This window comes from Folsomia candida, unplaced genomic scaffold (assembly GCF_002217175.1).
Source record: "Folsomia candida strain VU population unplaced genomic scaffold, ASM221717v1 Fcan01_Sc014, whole genome shotgun sequence".
Taxonomy (NCBI): domain Eukaryota; kingdom Metazoa; phylum Arthropoda; class Collembola; order Entomobryomorpha; family Isotomidae; genus Folsomia; species Folsomia candida.
Window position 1 is genome coordinate 1,093,190 of NW_019091206.1, and position 17,263 is coordinate 1,110,452.

General features: G+C 38.5%; 1 protein-coding gene across 1 annotated transcript in view; it reads left to right on the forward strand.

Moving 5' to 3' along the window:
• LOC110856068 (cubilin) overlaps positions 1-17,263 on the forward strand; it is a 36,118-nt gene that overhangs the window by 15,016 nt on the left and 3,839 nt on the right. The window contains exons 29-55 of the mRNA XM_035856639.1: positions 549-748; positions 825-1,020; positions 1,434-1,631; positions 2,906-3,061; positions 3,129-3,310; positions 3,939-4,073; positions 4,146-4,270; positions 4,343-4,429; positions 4,831-5,006; positions 5,451-5,723; positions 6,183-6,335; positions 6,397-6,593; positions 7,001-7,388; positions 8,032-8,256; positions 9,167-9,578; positions 9,986-10,021; positions 10,098-10,213; positions 10,284-10,451; positions 10,914-11,274; positions 11,900-12,297; positions 13,617-13,852; positions 14,460-14,622; positions 15,403-15,626; positions 15,695-15,781; positions 16,178-16,319; positions 16,389-16,582; positions 17,058-17,263. Coding sequence (XP_035712532.1) covers positions 549-748; positions 825-1,020; positions 1,434-1,631; positions 2,906-3,061; positions 3,129-3,310; positions 3,939-4,073; positions 4,146-4,270; positions 4,343-4,429; positions 4,831-5,006; positions 5,451-5,723; positions 6,183-6,335; positions 6,397-6,593; positions 7,001-7,388; positions 8,032-8,256; positions 9,167-9,578; positions 9,986-10,021; positions 10,098-10,213; positions 10,284-10,451; positions 10,914-11,274; positions 11,900-12,297; positions 13,617-13,852; positions 14,460-14,622; positions 15,403-15,626; positions 15,695-15,781; positions 16,178-16,319; positions 16,389-16,582; positions 17,058-17,263 — 5,434 coding nt within the window. The remainder of the gene's footprint in view (positions 1-548; positions 749-824; positions 1,021-1,433; positions 1,632-2,905; positions 3,062-3,128; positions 3,311-3,938; positions 4,074-4,145; positions 4,271-4,342; positions 4,430-4,830; positions 5,007-5,450; positions 5,724-6,182; positions 6,336-6,396; positions 6,594-7,000; positions 7,389-8,031; positions 8,257-9,166; positions 9,579-9,985; positions 10,022-10,097; positions 10,214-10,283; positions 10,452-10,913; positions 11,275-11,899; positions 12,298-13,616; positions 13,853-14,459; positions 14,623-15,402; positions 15,627-15,694; positions 15,782-16,177; positions 16,320-16,388; positions 16,583-17,057) is intronic.

The following is a 17,263-nucleotide window of genomic DNA, read 5'->3' on the forward strand; positions in this document are numbered from 1 at the left end:
TTTTAGTTAGTAATTAAACTTTAAACTCACAATTTTGAGAATATGTGTAAAATTTTGTGAAACAAAAATCGGGTAAAATTTTTCTAACGTTTTGAAAAATTTGCCTATTGTGAGATCGCGGCTTTTGCAAAACTGGATTTTGTTTATGAATTCGGATTTCGGATTAAAAATTGAATGAGTAAGGAGCTATTACTTTTATAAAAATGACCTGAATTTTTTGTCCAAAATTCTTTTCCAAGCGTTCCACTTCAATCTAAATTGCATATTAATATATAAAATTTACCTAAAATTATTTAAACGGCGTTAAACAATAACAATTTAATCGTTCACAACAAATCAAGTAGAAAACGCGTCCTAATATTGGCAAATTTTAAGCTTTCCTGATCGTTTTCTCCTCTTCGGATGCAAATATCTCTGCCAATCGTTTGGGAGATCGTGTCATTTGCAAATTTCGTACTACTTAAATTTGTAATCGATCGACACTAGCTCAAAATCTGATCTAATACGTTGGGAGACCTCCATTTTAACTAATCAATTCACAATTTTAGAACATGGGAACGAACTCTCTGGAGCCTACGGAGTCATCGAGTCTCCCGGATATCCACAAGTCAACACGATCACGGGAACGTACTCCTGGCGCGTTTCCGTCAACGAGTCGTACGCCATTCAAGTCGCGTTTACTGATGTCGATCTAGTCAATTATGTCGACCAACCAGGCGACTGTGATGCCGGGTTCGTACGGATAATTGTGGGTGCAATTAAAGTTATATTAATTAAAAATCAAATAATGATTTAATTAATTTTACTTAAAAAACTGAAACTAGATTTACGACGGGTACGATGAACAAGCCCCAATTCTGCTTAAATCATGTTCTGGGACGTCTCTCTCTCCCGTAACTTCGACCGGAAATATCGTCTACGTCCAGTACGTGAGACCCTACTGGAGTGGAAAGTTCCGCCTCGTGTGGAATCAAGTTCAACCAGCAAGCTCTGAATTGGCTCACTTGTCCAACATCACGGGTACATGGACTGAATTTTACTTATAAATTTTGACGTAGGACTCATCGTCAAAAAGTTGTTAAAATCCGCACATTTTTAATCATTTTTCCGGCTCTGGGAATTTATTTTAAAATTCTGGACGACTAATTTGTAGTCAGTGGAATGACGTTGAGTTTTTTAAGCCAGTTTCCACGAGTTCCAATTTTTCTGAAGGCTTCTTAAACTTGAGATCTCTTCCTTCAAAAAGGGTCAAAATCTGGAGTGTATATTTTTAAAAAATTGGTAACGAATTCCTCTACAAATTTGTCATCCAGAATTCTAAAATAAATTCCCAGAGGCGAGAAATACTTAAAAAATGTGTTGATTTTTACGATTTTGAGTCGTCGAGTCCTACATACGTTAACGGGTAAAAATTAATGCCCAAATTTTGTCAGGCTGTGGAGGCAACTATTCCATCGATGGAAACGTGACCACGCTGCTAAGTCCGAATTATCCCTTCGTCTACCCACACAATATTCGCTGCGTGTGGTTTATCAATTCCCCTCCGCACACCAGGATTCAAATTCAAGTGGAGGATTTCGACATGGAGTCCAATGTAAACTGCTTATTCGATAAGGTTGAGATTTACGATGGTGAGTGAGTCAAATTGGAAGAGATGGGCAAAATACTTTCTCAAAATGTACAGGATTTTAAGCTGTGTTCTTACAAGGGTTTGGATTTCTGGAAGACGAAAATCTACGTAGAGAAGACAAGTATCAGGCGAAAATACGGATTTTGTAAAGAAATTAACTTTTGATGGCTGTAAAAATACTTCATTTTTAAAAAATCACGAAAATAATCCGTTTTGAGAAGTCAATTTCTTCACAAAACCTGCATTTTCGACTGACTAGTGTTTCTCCACCCAGATTTTCGTGTTACTGTTGCTTTCTCGCAGGGCTTTCTAATTAATTAGTAAATCTAATTAATTAGCTAATTAAATAGCAATGTCTGTCTAATTACCAATTACTAATTAAAGTTAATTAGTAGATTACTACCTAATTAAAATTACTAATTAATTAGAATGATTGAGAAACCAATTACTAATTAATTTGTTTTTCTAAACAAAATTAATTTTTTAATGCATATTTCTCGTTTTGCCCTTAAAAAATTTTCTTGTCGGCAGCAAATATACCATGCGTGTTTTATCAACTTCAAAGCTTTTTTTATACTTGTAGTTGCAACTTTAAACCTTTGTATAAAAACAACCAGATAGCAATATATTTTTGACATATATTGAATGTAATGGACTCCCTTGTACAGAACCTTAAGAACTTTGATCATGTGAATGGATGGTATACTTTTAAAAGGGTTGACAGCGACAACGTAATGACTGCTTGTAAATTTTGTCCAAATAAAGCGATTACCGGCACAACTAAGGTCAGCTCTCATTTCCCCAGCCATCTCAAAGTAGTTCATAATTTGTTTTAAATTTCAAAATAATTCAACATTTTACATTCGCTGAAAGACGACTAATTCGAGGCATTAGCCATGTTTAAATGTTGTAAAATTAATTCATAAAAAATATAGTAAAGTTAATTATTCAGTAATTAGAAGTAATTAATTAGCTAATTAAAAATTAATTAGATTTGCTTGTTCAGAAGTAATTACTAATTAAACAATTAATTAGATCAAAATTTTCGGAACTAATTACTAATTGCTAATTAATTAGAAAAGTGGATAATTAGAAAGCCCTGCTTTCTCGATGTAGATTTTCATCTTTTTGTGGGTGTTCCAGCCCTAGAAATCCAAACGCTTGAAGAGAGGAGCTCAAAATACTGTACATTTTGGCAAAGTATTTTCCGTATCGCAGCAAATTGAAGGAATTATTTCAATTCAATAGTAAATTTGACCTTTGACTTTTCCCCAGGTCAACTTGGCCTTCCCAACTACGTCTTGAATAAGACGCTCTGCCATCGAACCCAGATCAACGGAACGCTTCTCTCGTCCGGGAGATTTTTACAGATCGTGATGATCACGGATTCCTCCGATGCGAGACCTGGGTTCAATCTGTCGCTGTCGGCTGGTACAAAATATTTCGAAAAAGATCATTTCAAAACCCAATTTTAAAAATGCCTAATTTTAATTTCCAGTTTGCGGCGGCTACTCGCGCGAGCCTCGTGGAAAAATAACGTCTCCTGGCTATCCTGGAATGTACTTTCCCTCCCTCTGCGACTGGAGCATTATCGTCCGTCCGGGCAGAACTATTTCCACGCGTTTCGAATTTCTGGATATTTACGGAGATTCTTCTGGATGTGTGTCGGATGAATTGATTGTAAACCTAAAATCAAATTTTAGTATTATTTTTAAGCCTGATTCAGTGCTTATGGAATCTCCATGCACGTCTATCCGTTTTTAGAGCCAAAACGGCTGAATCGATTGAGTTCAAATTTTGCAAACATGTATGTTACACTTGAGTTCGAAAATAAGCTAAATCGGTTAAACGGTTGACCGATGAGAGTCATTTACATAAGTAGGTTGGTGGGAAATTATGCAAAAATTTAAGAATAGTGCAATGTCAAACTGAAATTTGCTACATAATAGATTGCTAATGCCTTGCTATGAAAGTTTCTGAGGTGAAATTGGAAATAAGGTGACCCATAAAATTGTCTTATAAAGTTCCTTAAAATTTTCTGAAATTTGGTAATACGCAGGCTAAAAAATACTTGTGCCTAGCAAATACAGCTTTTCGAAGGTCAAGATTTGAAAGAAACGATAGAGCCACTGGCCAAAGATTGTAAATCCTTAAAAAATTGTGTACCTACTAAAAAATAATGCAAAATATTTAACAAACATTCGACCATCCAGTCAATTCGGACAAAAATTTGTGTAACCCTGACTCGAGCTAAGTGAAGCATGCCTACTATAAATTTCTCAAAGTTTCCCCCTCTTCTTTCACACAGGTTCGCAACGGTGGCAGTGAAAATTCCCCATTTCTCGGTGCCGGAAGATATTGCGGCTCAACGGCACCAAGCTTGCCGGAAACGAGTGGGAATCAACTTCATGTCTCTTTCCGGTCTTGGACGAGTAATCGAAGGGTAAAATAAATTTTTAAAAACTTGGGAACTTTTGGAATATCAGAGTTAATGATACTTAATTTTTTTGGATAGGGTTTCTCCCTAGTTTACGAAGAAGTGGGGGCCGGTTGTGGCGGAGAAATTTACTTGACAGACCAAGTTCCCTCGACGATCATCTCATCGCCAAATTTCCCCAATATTCCGCCCCCATTTACAGAGTATGTTGTTAGATTCTTGTCTATTTTTGCATGATACCCACTGAGAAATTATCAACAATTATCGTTTAACAGGTGCGAATGGCGTATTTCCGTTCCACAAGGGGAAGCTGTCCAACTTAGGTTTCTGCTCCAGTTCGACTTCGATCTCTCGTCTCCGAAGTGAGATTTTGTTACGCAAAAGCAAAGAAATTAACGTAGGAGGTTCATCGTTAAAATCAGCACGTTTTCAATCATTTCTCCTCTCTGGGAATTTATTTTAAAATTCTGAACGACAAATTTGTAGAGGAGGGAGTTGACAATTTTTTAGAAATATACCCTCCAGATTTTGACTCTTTCTGAAGGAGGAGATCTCAAGTTTAGGAAACCTTCAGAAAAATTGAAACTTATCGAAACTGACTTAAAAAACTCAACACCATTTCATTAATCAACTCACTGTCTACAAATTAGTCGTCCAGAATTTGAAATAAATTCCCAGGGGCGAGAAGTGATTAAAAATGTGCTGATTTTGACGATGAGTTATCGCCTATGTCAAATTTACATTAATCTTCCATCATTCTCAGCTGTCAACGTTCCGGGATAGAATTGTACGATGGAGGCACCGCAATGTCAAATCTGATTGGGAGACACTGTCGAACGATGCCAGGGACACAGAAAAGCACTGGAAACATTATGTACGTCCGGTATTATACCGACGTTCCCGAACCGAGGCAGGGCTTCAAGGCGGAAGTCAAAATTGGTGCGTGGTTTGCTTTTAACATTACAATTTTTTATCTGCGAATTAATAAGCAGAGGACGGACATGAATTTATTGTCAATTTTTTCATTTGATGACGACCGATAGTCAAACTTTGTCGGTGTGTCCCCTAACTCGATTAGATCAAACAAATTTCAAAATATTTTTATATATTCTCACATATTTCTAGATTTTCGGGAATATTAATATTTCCTCTATTATTTGAAAAATACGTAAATCTTTCACATATTTTTCAAAAATGTATATATTGTGTAAATATTTTAACAATGTGGGGCGATTTTTTTGCTCAAAGAAATTGGATTACAAGGATTAATTTCAAAAATACAAATTTTGTGAAAATTCGTATTTTTATGTTTTTCCGTTCTTTATTTCGTAAATACATATCCGCCCTCTGTTAACAAGCTTTATATTTTTTATTCCGATCCAGCCACGTGTGGAGGTCTCTTAACGGGTTGGATAGGCCGAATCCAATCTCCCGGATATCCAACACCGTACGATGTCAATCTCGACTGCCTCTGGACAATCCGCTCTCCATCGGGGACTTATGTGCAGCTCCGTTTTCAAGAAGTCGACCTGGGCGCGACGCCCGAAACGGGAGGTGGTGCTGACGAAAGCAGCAATTCTTCCATTGTGGTTAGGACAGACCCGATCTGTCGGCAGGATCAGGACAGAATATTTGTCACGGAACCAAGCATGGCTGGTAAATATTTCGGGTGCACGTAACCACTTGCAAGAAATAACGGGGAGAAAGAAAGTGGTTTCTTGCAGATATTATGACCTGCAAGAAATGCACGGTGCGAGAAACTACGCCGTAGCGTTATATTATTTCATACGACGCGTGATTAGATTGTGCACATTTCTTGCACTTTCTTACAGTTTCTGGCACCTCGTTTTCCTCTGGAAAGTTTCCAGTACAAAAATTTAGACCCCTCAAGCCATGAAATGCAAGTGTGATCTTATGTTTTTACCTGAAAACCTGAAATTTGGAATATATTTTTTACCGGCGTTATTGATGTACAAATACATTTCTTGCACCTCGGATTTCTTCCGTTTCATTGCAAAAAATGGGGAAAACCCCGCAAGAAACTGTTTATAACATAAAAAATATGCAAATTTTGTGCAAAATTTTATCTAAATATGTTTCTTTTATTATCGATAGATGTCGAATATCCGCGGAATTGGACGATCTGCACCACGCAACGATTCCTCATTCAATCCAGCACGAACGAAATTTCGATCCGTTTTATTTCCGATGATACCCGAGACACGACGCGGAAAGGATTCAGGGTCGCATTTTTTGCACGAAATGAACGTTAGTTTCGTCGAATTTACTGTTTACACAGTTATGAAAACTAATTATGCACATTTTTTAGCATGCGGCGGAGTATTCCGAGCTTCGAGTGGGGTCATTCAAACGCCCAACTATCCAAACCCATACCCACACTATCGACACTGCTCGTGGCGCATCGTTGCCCCAGAAGATCGACGAGTTCGCCTCGAGTTCTTGGATTTCGACTTGGAAGAAACGTACACATCGGGAGGGAGGAGGTTTTGCTATGACTCTGTTTCTGTAAGGAATTATTCTCCTTGAGAAAAAAATGAATTATTTATTTTTAACATAGGATTCAATGACTTATCGCTAAAATCAGCACATTTTCAATCATTTCTCGGCTCTGTGAATTTATTTTAAAATTTTGGACGACGAATTTGTAGAACATGACGTTTCCATTTTTTTTAATGTACTCCAAATTTTGACCATTTTTGAAGGAAAAGATCTTAAGTTTAAGAAGCCTTCAGAAAAATTGGACCTTATCGGAACTGGCTCAAAAAAAATCACCTCCATTCCATTAATCAACTCACTGAATACAAATTTGTCGCCCATAATTTTAAAATAAGTTGCCAGAGCTGAAAAATTATTAGAAATGTGCCGATTTTGGCGATAAATCCTTCCTTAACTTTTATGTAAACTGGTCCCAGATCTTCCAAGGTCGCTGGCGTGACTTACCACGCCTCTACAATCGCACCCTTTGCGGCCCAAATCTCCCTCCCCCCGTGGAAACTACCCAGAACGAAATGACCATTTACTTCGGTTCGGATAACTCCGTGGCGCATCGTGGTTTCAAAGCGAGATACAGCACCGACCTTCCTCGTTCGTGTGGGGGTCTGCTCCCTCCTGGAAATGGGACCTTGTTATCGCCCAATATTTCCACCGGGACGCCTGACACGACGACGAACGCGCTCTGCTACTGGTCGACAGGATCGTCATCTTCGTATACCAGAGAAACTAACGGGACGACGATTGTGACCATAAACTCGTTACGGATTCCACCCTGGGGTGGTCCCAACGATCCGAATTGTCCTCAAGGTTTTTTTTAGATTTAATGGCACCTTTTTTCAAGCTACACCAAGCTTTTTTAGCGAGCTGAGATACGCGATTAATGTTTTTTTTGTGAGATTAAGGATTAATATTATTCCGGGATTAATTCAATATTAGATTTGCTGGGACCGATTAATGATTAATTCACAATCCTTTTTACTGCGGGATTCAGGATTGCGGTTTAATTAATCCTGATTAAGGATTAAGATAATTTTTATTTTACTACGTTTAATGATTGCAATTAACTTAATTCTAATCATGATTAAGGCCTAATAATTTAGACATGCTTCCTCGAGATTAATGATTAATTGCTTACAATTTTGTTTGAATTAGGCATTAAGGATTATCAAATCTTAATCATTCACAGATCTCTGTTAGCGAGTTATATAAAACCAAGGCACATGGATTGCTAGCAAGAACCAAGGCGCTCGTGGGTATTTTGCCCCCCAGTATTTTTCTTAAAAGGGGCCCTTCAACAAAATGATAAGTGCCACGTGATTTCTAATTTTTTACTCGATTTTTTGATATAACTCGCTAGAAAATCCCGGTGTAGCTTGAAAAAGGGTGCCATTATTAAACCCTTATTCAAATGTTAATAGATATCTGATTACAAAACCGATTTAAAATTTAGGGTCGCTACTCATCACTCCGTCAGACGTGACGTACAAAGCGGCGTGGAAAAAGCTGTGCGGTTCCGTGTCCGGGATGAAGCTGTACCTGCCCGGAAGTAAAATTCAAGTAGATTACGAGGCGGCCTGGGTCAATTCCACGTTCAGTTTGGAGTATCGCGTGGCTTCGTGCGGAGAAAGGTTGGCCGGTCCGCTGGACAATATTACGAGTCTCAATTATCCGTCGAGTAAGAAACGTGTTAACGCCTTTGTAAAGTGTGTAATTTTTCTGAAATTTTGTTTTTCACAAATCTCTACAAAATATTGTGAACGCGCTTTGTAGTAACCAATTTACGACGTGGATTTTGTAACTTTTGTAAACCTTGAGTAAAATGACTATAATATTACGACTCTCACTTATCCGGCGGGCAGGGATGGTCAAAATATTTTGTGAAAATACAGTATTTTGATCTCCTTTCTTCCAAGGGTTTGGATTTCCGAGGATGTTACACCCACAAAAAGACGACAATTTACATGGGGAATACAGCAGTCGGTCGAAAATACAAGTTTTATGAAAAAATTAACATTTTATTGCTGTCAAAATACTTGGTTTTCACGATTTCCCAGAAATAAAGTATTTTGACTGCGATAAAAAGTTAGTCTCTTCATAAAACCCGTATTTTCAACTGACTGCTGTATTCCCCATGTAAATTGTCGTATTTTTGTGGGTGTAACATCCTCGGAAATCCAAACCCTTGGAAGAAAGGAGATCAAAATACTGTATTTTCACAAAATATTTTGACCATCCCTGCCGGCGAGTAAGGAAATACCTACATTTTTAAATTTTAACGCCTTTGTAACCGCGTAAAGTGTGTATATTTTTTTAATTGTGATGAAAAATCGCTCCAAAATTATGCAACATTCTGAAAAATTCTCATGCGTTTTTAAAAACCAATTTACGTCCTAGATTTTGTAAAGTTTTGAATTAAAAATTTTAATTAATGCAGTAAAACTATCAAGTTAATTACGCAATATGAATTTGTGACGCGCTTTGCAAAACCCAATTTGCTCGCTTTAAATGCAGTTAAAATGTCAACTTAATTACGCAAATTAATCTATGACCTTAATCACTAATTAAATCTGCCTCTTCTCTGCCAGCCTATCCCTTGTCCACCGAATGCATCTGGATTCTCGAGTACTCACCCGCTTCTCAAATCCGCATCCGATTCCTCGACCTTGACCTTGACGATCACCGCGGTGGTGGGGACGAAGGTTGCGACCGCGACTATGTCATCGTGCGGAACGGGAAGTATCAAACGTCTCCTATGCTGGGCAAGTTTTGTGGATCGAATTCGCCCCCGGACATCGTCTCCATGTCGTCCCATGTCTGGATCGAGTTCCACTCGGATGAAAATTCCGATCCGGGCCGGCGTGGCTTCAGCGTTCAAACGGAAAAGGTGGCGAGAGGATGTGGGGGAATTATTCATAGAAAATATGGACGATTGACGTCCCCCGAGGTGCCGGCGGTGGGACCGATCAGTGGTCCAGGAGGAGGAGGCAGTAGGAGAAGGCAATTAATTAATTAATTTACATAATTGTCGGGAAATCGGTTAATTAACGATGGACTAGATGACTTAACATTAAAATCGTCAAAATCAGCATATTTTTAATCATTTCTCGCCTCTGGGAATTTATTTTAAAATTCTGGACGACAAATTTGCCGTCAGTGAGTTGATTAATGGAATAGTTTTTGGAGCCAGTTTCGACGAGTTCCAATTTTTCTAAAGGTTTCTTAAACTTGAGATCTCCTCCTTCAAAAAGTGTCAAAATCTGGAGTGAATATTTTCCAAAAATTGGAGACTCCCTGCTCTATAAATTTGTCGTCCAGAATTTTAACATAAATTCCCAAAGGCGAGGAATGATTAGAAATTTGGTGATGAGGTATCGAGCCTTACGTTAAATAATTTGCGATTGCAGATATCCACCAAACACGGAGTGCGAATGGATCATCGAGTAAGTAATCAAAGTTTATGCAATTATTGAAGCATCAAAATCTTTTAAACGCCGGACACAAATTCTCAATTTCCAGGTCCGTTCCGGGCTACGTGATCAATCTCATGTTCGATGGACGATTTGACATCGAGCAGTCGACCAATTGCAGTAACGATTATGTCGAGTTGTTCGCCAAGAAGGAGGGAAATTCTGGTAATTTTTATTGCAAAATTTTGTACATTTCTATTTAACAATTCAATATTTATATCTCTCTTTTTGTTAGACGGATGGGACCCTCTCGGTCGATTTTGCGGTCGTCAAATCCCGCCCGCCATAAATACGACGACTGCCTCGATAAAAGTTAGATTCGTCTCGAACACCGCCATTGACGGGAATGGGTTCTCTCTCGTGTGGTATTCTCCGTGCGGGGGGCTTTTCAAGGAACCCTCGGGTAAGAATTTTAAACAGAGAGAAAATCTAAAGTGGGCAGAATACTGGGTCAAAATATTTAAATTATTTTGAGCTCAGTTTTTCCCAGGATTTGGATTTCCGGGGTTGATACACCCACAAAAATACGAAAATCTATGTGGAGATGGTAAAGGTAGTCGAAAATACATGTTTCTTGAAAAAAGTTACTTTTTATCTGTCAAAATACTTCATTTTTTTTAAATATGTGAAAACGACTTATTTTGATAGCGATAAAAAGTTATATTTTTCACAAAACCTGCATTTTCGAGTAACTGCTGCCTTCTCCACGTGGATTGTCTTCTTTTTGTGGGTGTAACAGCCCCGGAAATCCAAAACCCTGAGAAGAACGGAGCTCAAAACACTATTTGGACAAGTATTTTACTCTGGAAAAATGTGTATTTGCAACTAATTGAAATTCACACATTTGCAAATTCTCCCTCCTCAGGAACCATCCGATCCGCTCATTTCGACCGATTCAACCACTCTTCCTCCCTCAATCAAGAAAATTACTGGAACTTTGTCGGCTGGGAGTCAAACTGGGTAACGAAACGGTGCGACTATGTCATCCAAGCGGGGACGGAGGACTACGTCGTGCTCGAATTCTTGTCCCCGTTTGACATCACGGTCCCCTCGTCGTACGGGGTCAAGAGATCCGAAGTACTGGAGGAGTGTCCCGAGGTCAACTTGACCATGTGGCAGGGCAACAGTTCAAGTCGACCGCAAACCGAACCCGGCGTCGTGTGCGGGACGAATCTTCCCCCCGCTTTTGTGGGGAAGGGTGCCGTCACGATTTCGTATAATTATCGGTGCGTGGACGTGATTTTTAAGATAAAATCTCGTTTTTATGAAACAATATCATTTTTAAATGTGAATGTGTATCTCAGTCTTTACAGTAGCGTTCTGCGTTAATAGAAATCCACATTTTCCTGAAAGTGTCCGGTTTTTCGGATGTGGTTTTTAATGAGCAAAGCATTTGCACAAAAATTTCTCGTTCTTTACAGTAGAAATCCCGATTTTCGTGAAAGTTCCTAGTTTATCGCATCGATTTTTTTAGTGAGCAAAGCATTTATATAGAAATATTTCGGTTTTTGTAGTAATTAGCGTTTTAGAAATTCGGATTTTCATGAAAATTCTCGGTTTTTGTATCGATCTTTTTACTGAACAAAGCACTTACATAAAAAAATATCTCGGATTTTACAAGGGCGTTCCTAGAAATCTCGATTTTAATGAAAGTTCCCTGTTTTCAGATCAATTTTTTAATTGAACTACATTGAATTGTATTTATATAAAAATATCTAAATTTTCAACATAACTTTATCGAAATTATTAGAAATCCAAATTTTCCCATCAATTTTTTTCGTTACTCCACAAAATCCGTTGTTTTCTTACAAAATCAATCCAACAAGTTCTAATTTCCATATTTTCTTCCAGACCGCAATTCCAAAATGAAGGCTTCCTCGCCCGCTATTCAATTTTCCGGTGTGGGGGTTTCATCACAGAGCCGAGTCTCGTCTCCTCTCCGGGACACCCATTCACCTCCGCGCCCCACATGAATTGCACCTGGGTCATCCGCGCCCCAGCAAATCGCGTCGTTCGCTTCCGGTTTGAAACCCTCGAGCTCGAGTTCCACTCCAGATGCGTGTACGACTTTGTCAAACTGTTCGACGGGGAGGGAATCCGGGACGACAAACTGTTGGGAACCTTCTGCGGAAATATGACCAAAGATTTCCATCCTCTCAGCTCCAAAGGAAATTCCATGACGCTACAGTTTAGCACGGATTGGACGATACAGCATGGCGGATTTTCTGGCGTGGTGGAATTTACGGCGGGTGCGTTATGAAATGATAAGTGGGGGGATATGTATTTACATATTTTCAAGTTTTTTATTTGATAACGACCGACCCTCAAACTTTGTGGCTGTGTTCGTTAACCAAAATTTCGAAATGGTTTACATATTTCTGGTTTTCACACATCAATATTTCCACTATTATTTCAAAAATTCGGAAATCTTCCACATATTTGTTAGCCCGAGTCAGGGCTTATGGAACCATCATGTCCGTCCGTCCGTCCGTCCTACGATAACTCTCGGTAAACTCATCTTATCGACTTGAAATTTGGTACACATGTAGTATGGGTCAAATGAGGAGTTAAGTTCGAAGATGGGCGAAATCGGTCAAGTGGTTGACCAGTGGGGGTCATATAGGTGGATGGGGTATTATGCATCAAAATTTCAAAATTGTCATAGAAGGCAGAAATTTGGCACTGAGGTTGCTAATGGTGTTTAATGAAAGAGTATGAATTCAAGTTGGAAAAAATTTAATTTTGAAAGACCCGAGGGTGTGATCCATACTGATTTGTCAAAATCGTCATATCGAGTTGAAATTTGGTAGACAGGTTGCGTATGGGGTTTAAGCAAGAACATGAAATGAAATTGGTCAAATTTTTTATCTGGAGGGACTCGAGAGGGTGACCCATACCGATTTTTGAAAATCATTTAATTGAGCTGAAATTAAGCTGAAAAGGAACGCAAAAAGGCATGAACAAATAGCAAAAAGGCTGACTTTTTGCACACACTGGTCACCCCCACTGGTTAAGAAAACGGGCGTAGACGACTAAAAGTTGGCCTGATCCTGCAGAGTTAGATCAGCTTAATAAATGTGAAGTAAATTTCAGATTTTTTTGCCAGGAGGACCCAGTGGGGTTTTTCGAATTGGTTAAAGAAGCTGCAATTTTGCAGCGACGATTAAGAATAATTCGCAATCGTCAAAAATTTTCCCATAATGACCGGTACCAACTATTAGTAGTTGGTACCGGTCACTTGACAAACATTTAGAAGTGGACTCTGTCCCTGACTCGGGCTATATAAACACTGCACACTGTAGGTTTTCAAGAATACATATATTTTGTAAATATTTCAAAGATGTGAGACGATATTTTTAAAAATTCAACAACAAAAAGTCCAAAGCAGTAAATTCAAAAATCCAAATTTTGAGAAAATCTAATTTTTATGGCTTTTTCCGTAAATATTTTGGCGTTGTTTCATAAATATGAAATACATTCAGGTATTTTTCGTAAATAAGGACATATCTGACCACGAACGAATTACTGTGATGGATGAATTTCCATGAAAATTTCATATAATTTTTAGGAGAAAGTCAAGGCTGCGGTGGGCAAAAGAACGTGTCCTCGGGCCCCGTCACGATCCAAAGTGTGACCTCGAATGGAAATTACGAGCCCATGTTGGACTGCCAGTGGCTCATTGCTGGACCAGACTTTCACTCTTTGGACGTTACCTTCCAATTTTTTAATCTCGAAGGGGGTGGACGCACGCCGGGGAAAAGTGTGACGGATACCGGAAATCCGTGTCCATACGATTACATTGAGGTTCAACATTTACAATAATCATAAGCTTTATTATGCTGCTTTCTACAATGCGACAGTGTGAAGTGTAACACTCCGATTGAAATTTCGGAATTATGAAGTTGAAGTTGAAGTCAATACAACCAATGTTTCTTGAGAAAGTTTGTACGATTTGTCAAATTATTTGAGGTCCAATTAAAAAAAAAATGGGCGATTCTTACCAAGCGGAGGAAGCATTCCATTCTTCTCGAAGGGGAAAATCAAATCGTCCATTTTTAAACTTAGAGCTTGAACTTCATAATTCCAAAATTTGACAAAATCCGAGATGTTGCACCTTAAACCATCGCTCCAACGTGTCTAACTTACCCGTTGGATAAGCAGGATGCCATATTTCGAAAGTTTTCAAAAAAATTATCTAATTCAATATTGCTAAATTGTGTTATTTAAACATTAAAAATTGCTTAATTTAGCTCATTTTGATTTAAAATGGTTTCAACCTGGTTTTCTTATCCTTGTACTATATAAATAAATATAAAACTATGCTTAAAAATGTTGTTGGCTTCCACCATTTACAAATTGGCTTCCACCATTTACAAATTTTTAACGAATAATTTTTCTCTTTCCGATCCAGATGTGGGACGGTCCAGGACCATTTTCTCAAAAATTGGGAAAATTCTGCGGCTCACAAACCCCACCGGCAATCTCTTCATCGAATAATTACATCTGGATTCGATTTGTTACCGATAGCTCATATAACTTTCCCGGATTTACGGCAAGAATTACGAGCCGAGAATGTGCGTAGCATAATTAATATTGATTAACTAATTACCGTTGGGCTCGATGACTGACAATGCGATGACGCCAGCGGTCTCGCTCCGATTTTGATGAAACTTGGATAATTATGTAGCCTTAGGTAAATAACTGAACACATGTTTCGGGATTTTTCATAATGCTCAGTTTAAACAAAGTTGTGATTGTATAAGTGGCCAAAAATTCGCATTTTTCTCGTAAAGTTTTTTTTGTTTTTGTTTTTGAGGGAGAAAAATGCGAATTTTTGGCCACTTATACAATCACAACTTTGTTTAAACTGAGCATTATGAAAAATCCCGAAACATGTGTTCAATTATTTATGTAAGGGCACATAATTATCGTGATTTCATTAAAATCTGAGCGAGACCGCTGGCGTCACCGCATTGTCAGTCAAAATCAGCACATTTTTAATCATTTCTCTCCTCTGGGAATTTATTTTAAAATTCTGGACGATAAATTTGTAGAGCAGGCCATTCCCAATTTTGTAAAATATACACTCCTGATTTTGCCACTTTTTGAAGAAGGAAATCTCAAGTTTAAGAAACCTTCAGAAAATTTCAACTCACCGAAACTGGCCTAAAAAAAATTATCGCCATTCCATTATTCAACTCACTGACTACAAATTCGTCGCCCAGAATTTTGAAATAAATGAGCCAAGAAATGATTAAAAATGTGCTGATTTTGACGATTCAAGTGAAAGTGAAGAATCATCGAGTCCTACATTAAATAATTTTATTACTCATTATTTTTTCACAAATTTCCAGCCCCCTGTGGCAGAAATTTCGTCCTTAATGCGACCACCACCGAGTCACAAGTACTAACTTCGCCCCAATATCCGTCCCAATATCCGCCCAACACGAGGTGCAAATGGATTATTGATGGAGCCTCATTTTTCGACGAGGTCGACGTAAAGTTCATCGAGATGGACATTCCCCCAAGTTCAGATTGTTCCAATGACTGGCTCGAAATTAAGGATGTTTCCACATCGGTGCGGAATTTAAAAGGGAACAAACTTATTAATGAAGTTGTAAGAAAATAACTCGGTTTGGTTTTTAGTACACTTCTCCCGAGGGAATTAGCGGACCTATTCTTTTCATTGGAAATGGACCAGTCGACTGGAGACACAGACATGTCCAGGCTGACGTAGGTTAACGTAGGACTTGATGACGCATCGTTAAAATCAGCACATTTTTAATAATTTTTCGCCTCCGGGAATTTATTTTAAAATTCTGGACGACAAATTTGTAGAGCAGGGAGTTCCCAATTTTTTAAAAAGTATACACTCCAGATTTTGACACTTTTTGAAGGAGGAGATCTCAAGTTTAAGAAACCTTTAGAAAAATTGGAACTCGTCGAAACTGGCTCCAAAAACTATTCCATTAATCAACTCACTGACGGCAAATTTGTCGTCCAGAATTTTAAAATAAGTTCCAGAGCAGAGAAATGATTAAAAATGTGCTGATTTTAGTGATAAGTCATCAAGTCCTAATCAAATATTCGCCCAAGTATAGAATAAAAGTAATGCCGAAATTCTTCTAGGACGTGATCATGCAAGACGTCCGCTACTGCGGGAGTCAAACTCCGCCCGACTTTTTCTCTGTGGGACGCTCCATCGAATTGGTCTTCCGTACGGACTCTTCCGGTTCTGGGAGAGGTTTCAAACTCGAGTACAAGGCGGCTGGTGGGATTTATTTAAATTTATGCTCATACAAATTGTGACCTTGTAATAAATTTGTTGATTTTTTTCCAGGCTGCAACCGAACCTACGAGAACCATCAGGGACGAATCTTCTCCCCTGAATTCCCCTCCCATTCGCCGGTCATGTCAAACTGTCAGTTTTCCATCCGTGCCGGAAATGGAACCTATATTTCGCTATATTTCAACAAGTTTCTACTTCCTGGAACACCTGCGACGTCCCTGGAATGCTCCGAAGCCGCAATGGAGGTCTTAATTACTGATTAATAATATTAGCAATACTAAAAATATTTAACGCAAAACTCGATGACTGCTTATCCCCAAAATCAACACATTTTTAATAATTTCTCTGCTCTGGGAACTTTTTTTAAAAAATTCTGGACGACAAATTTGCCGTCAGTGATTTGATTAATGGAATGGCGTCGAGTTTTTTAAGCCAGTTCTTTGAACGAGTCCCAATTTTTCTGAAGGCTTTTTCAGCTTGAAATTTCCTTCAAAAAGGATCAAACTCTGGAATGTATATTTTTCTAATTAGCAACGACTTGCTAAATTAATTAATTAAGTAATTTCAAAAACTTGTAGTCTTAAAAATCCGATCTTAATTATTTTGTCGTATCGGTAATTTAATTAGTGGACAGATTTTGTAATCCAGAATTTTAAAATGAATTTCCAGAGCTGATAAACTGATTTTAAAGATTTACGTTAACTAAAATGGCTGAATTAGGTCCGCGATGGATCGCCGAATGGTCGCGGTCTCGGAAAATTCTGCGGATCGTCCCTACCAAACCCGATATTTTCTTTGAGCAATGTCCTCTGGATTCGCTACTTCACCCGAATCGCGTTAAGTCGAGGGTACGACATTTCGTACACGACGACAACATCCGGTCGAGGCTGTGGGGGCGCATTTTTCCACACCGGGGGCAGCTTCAG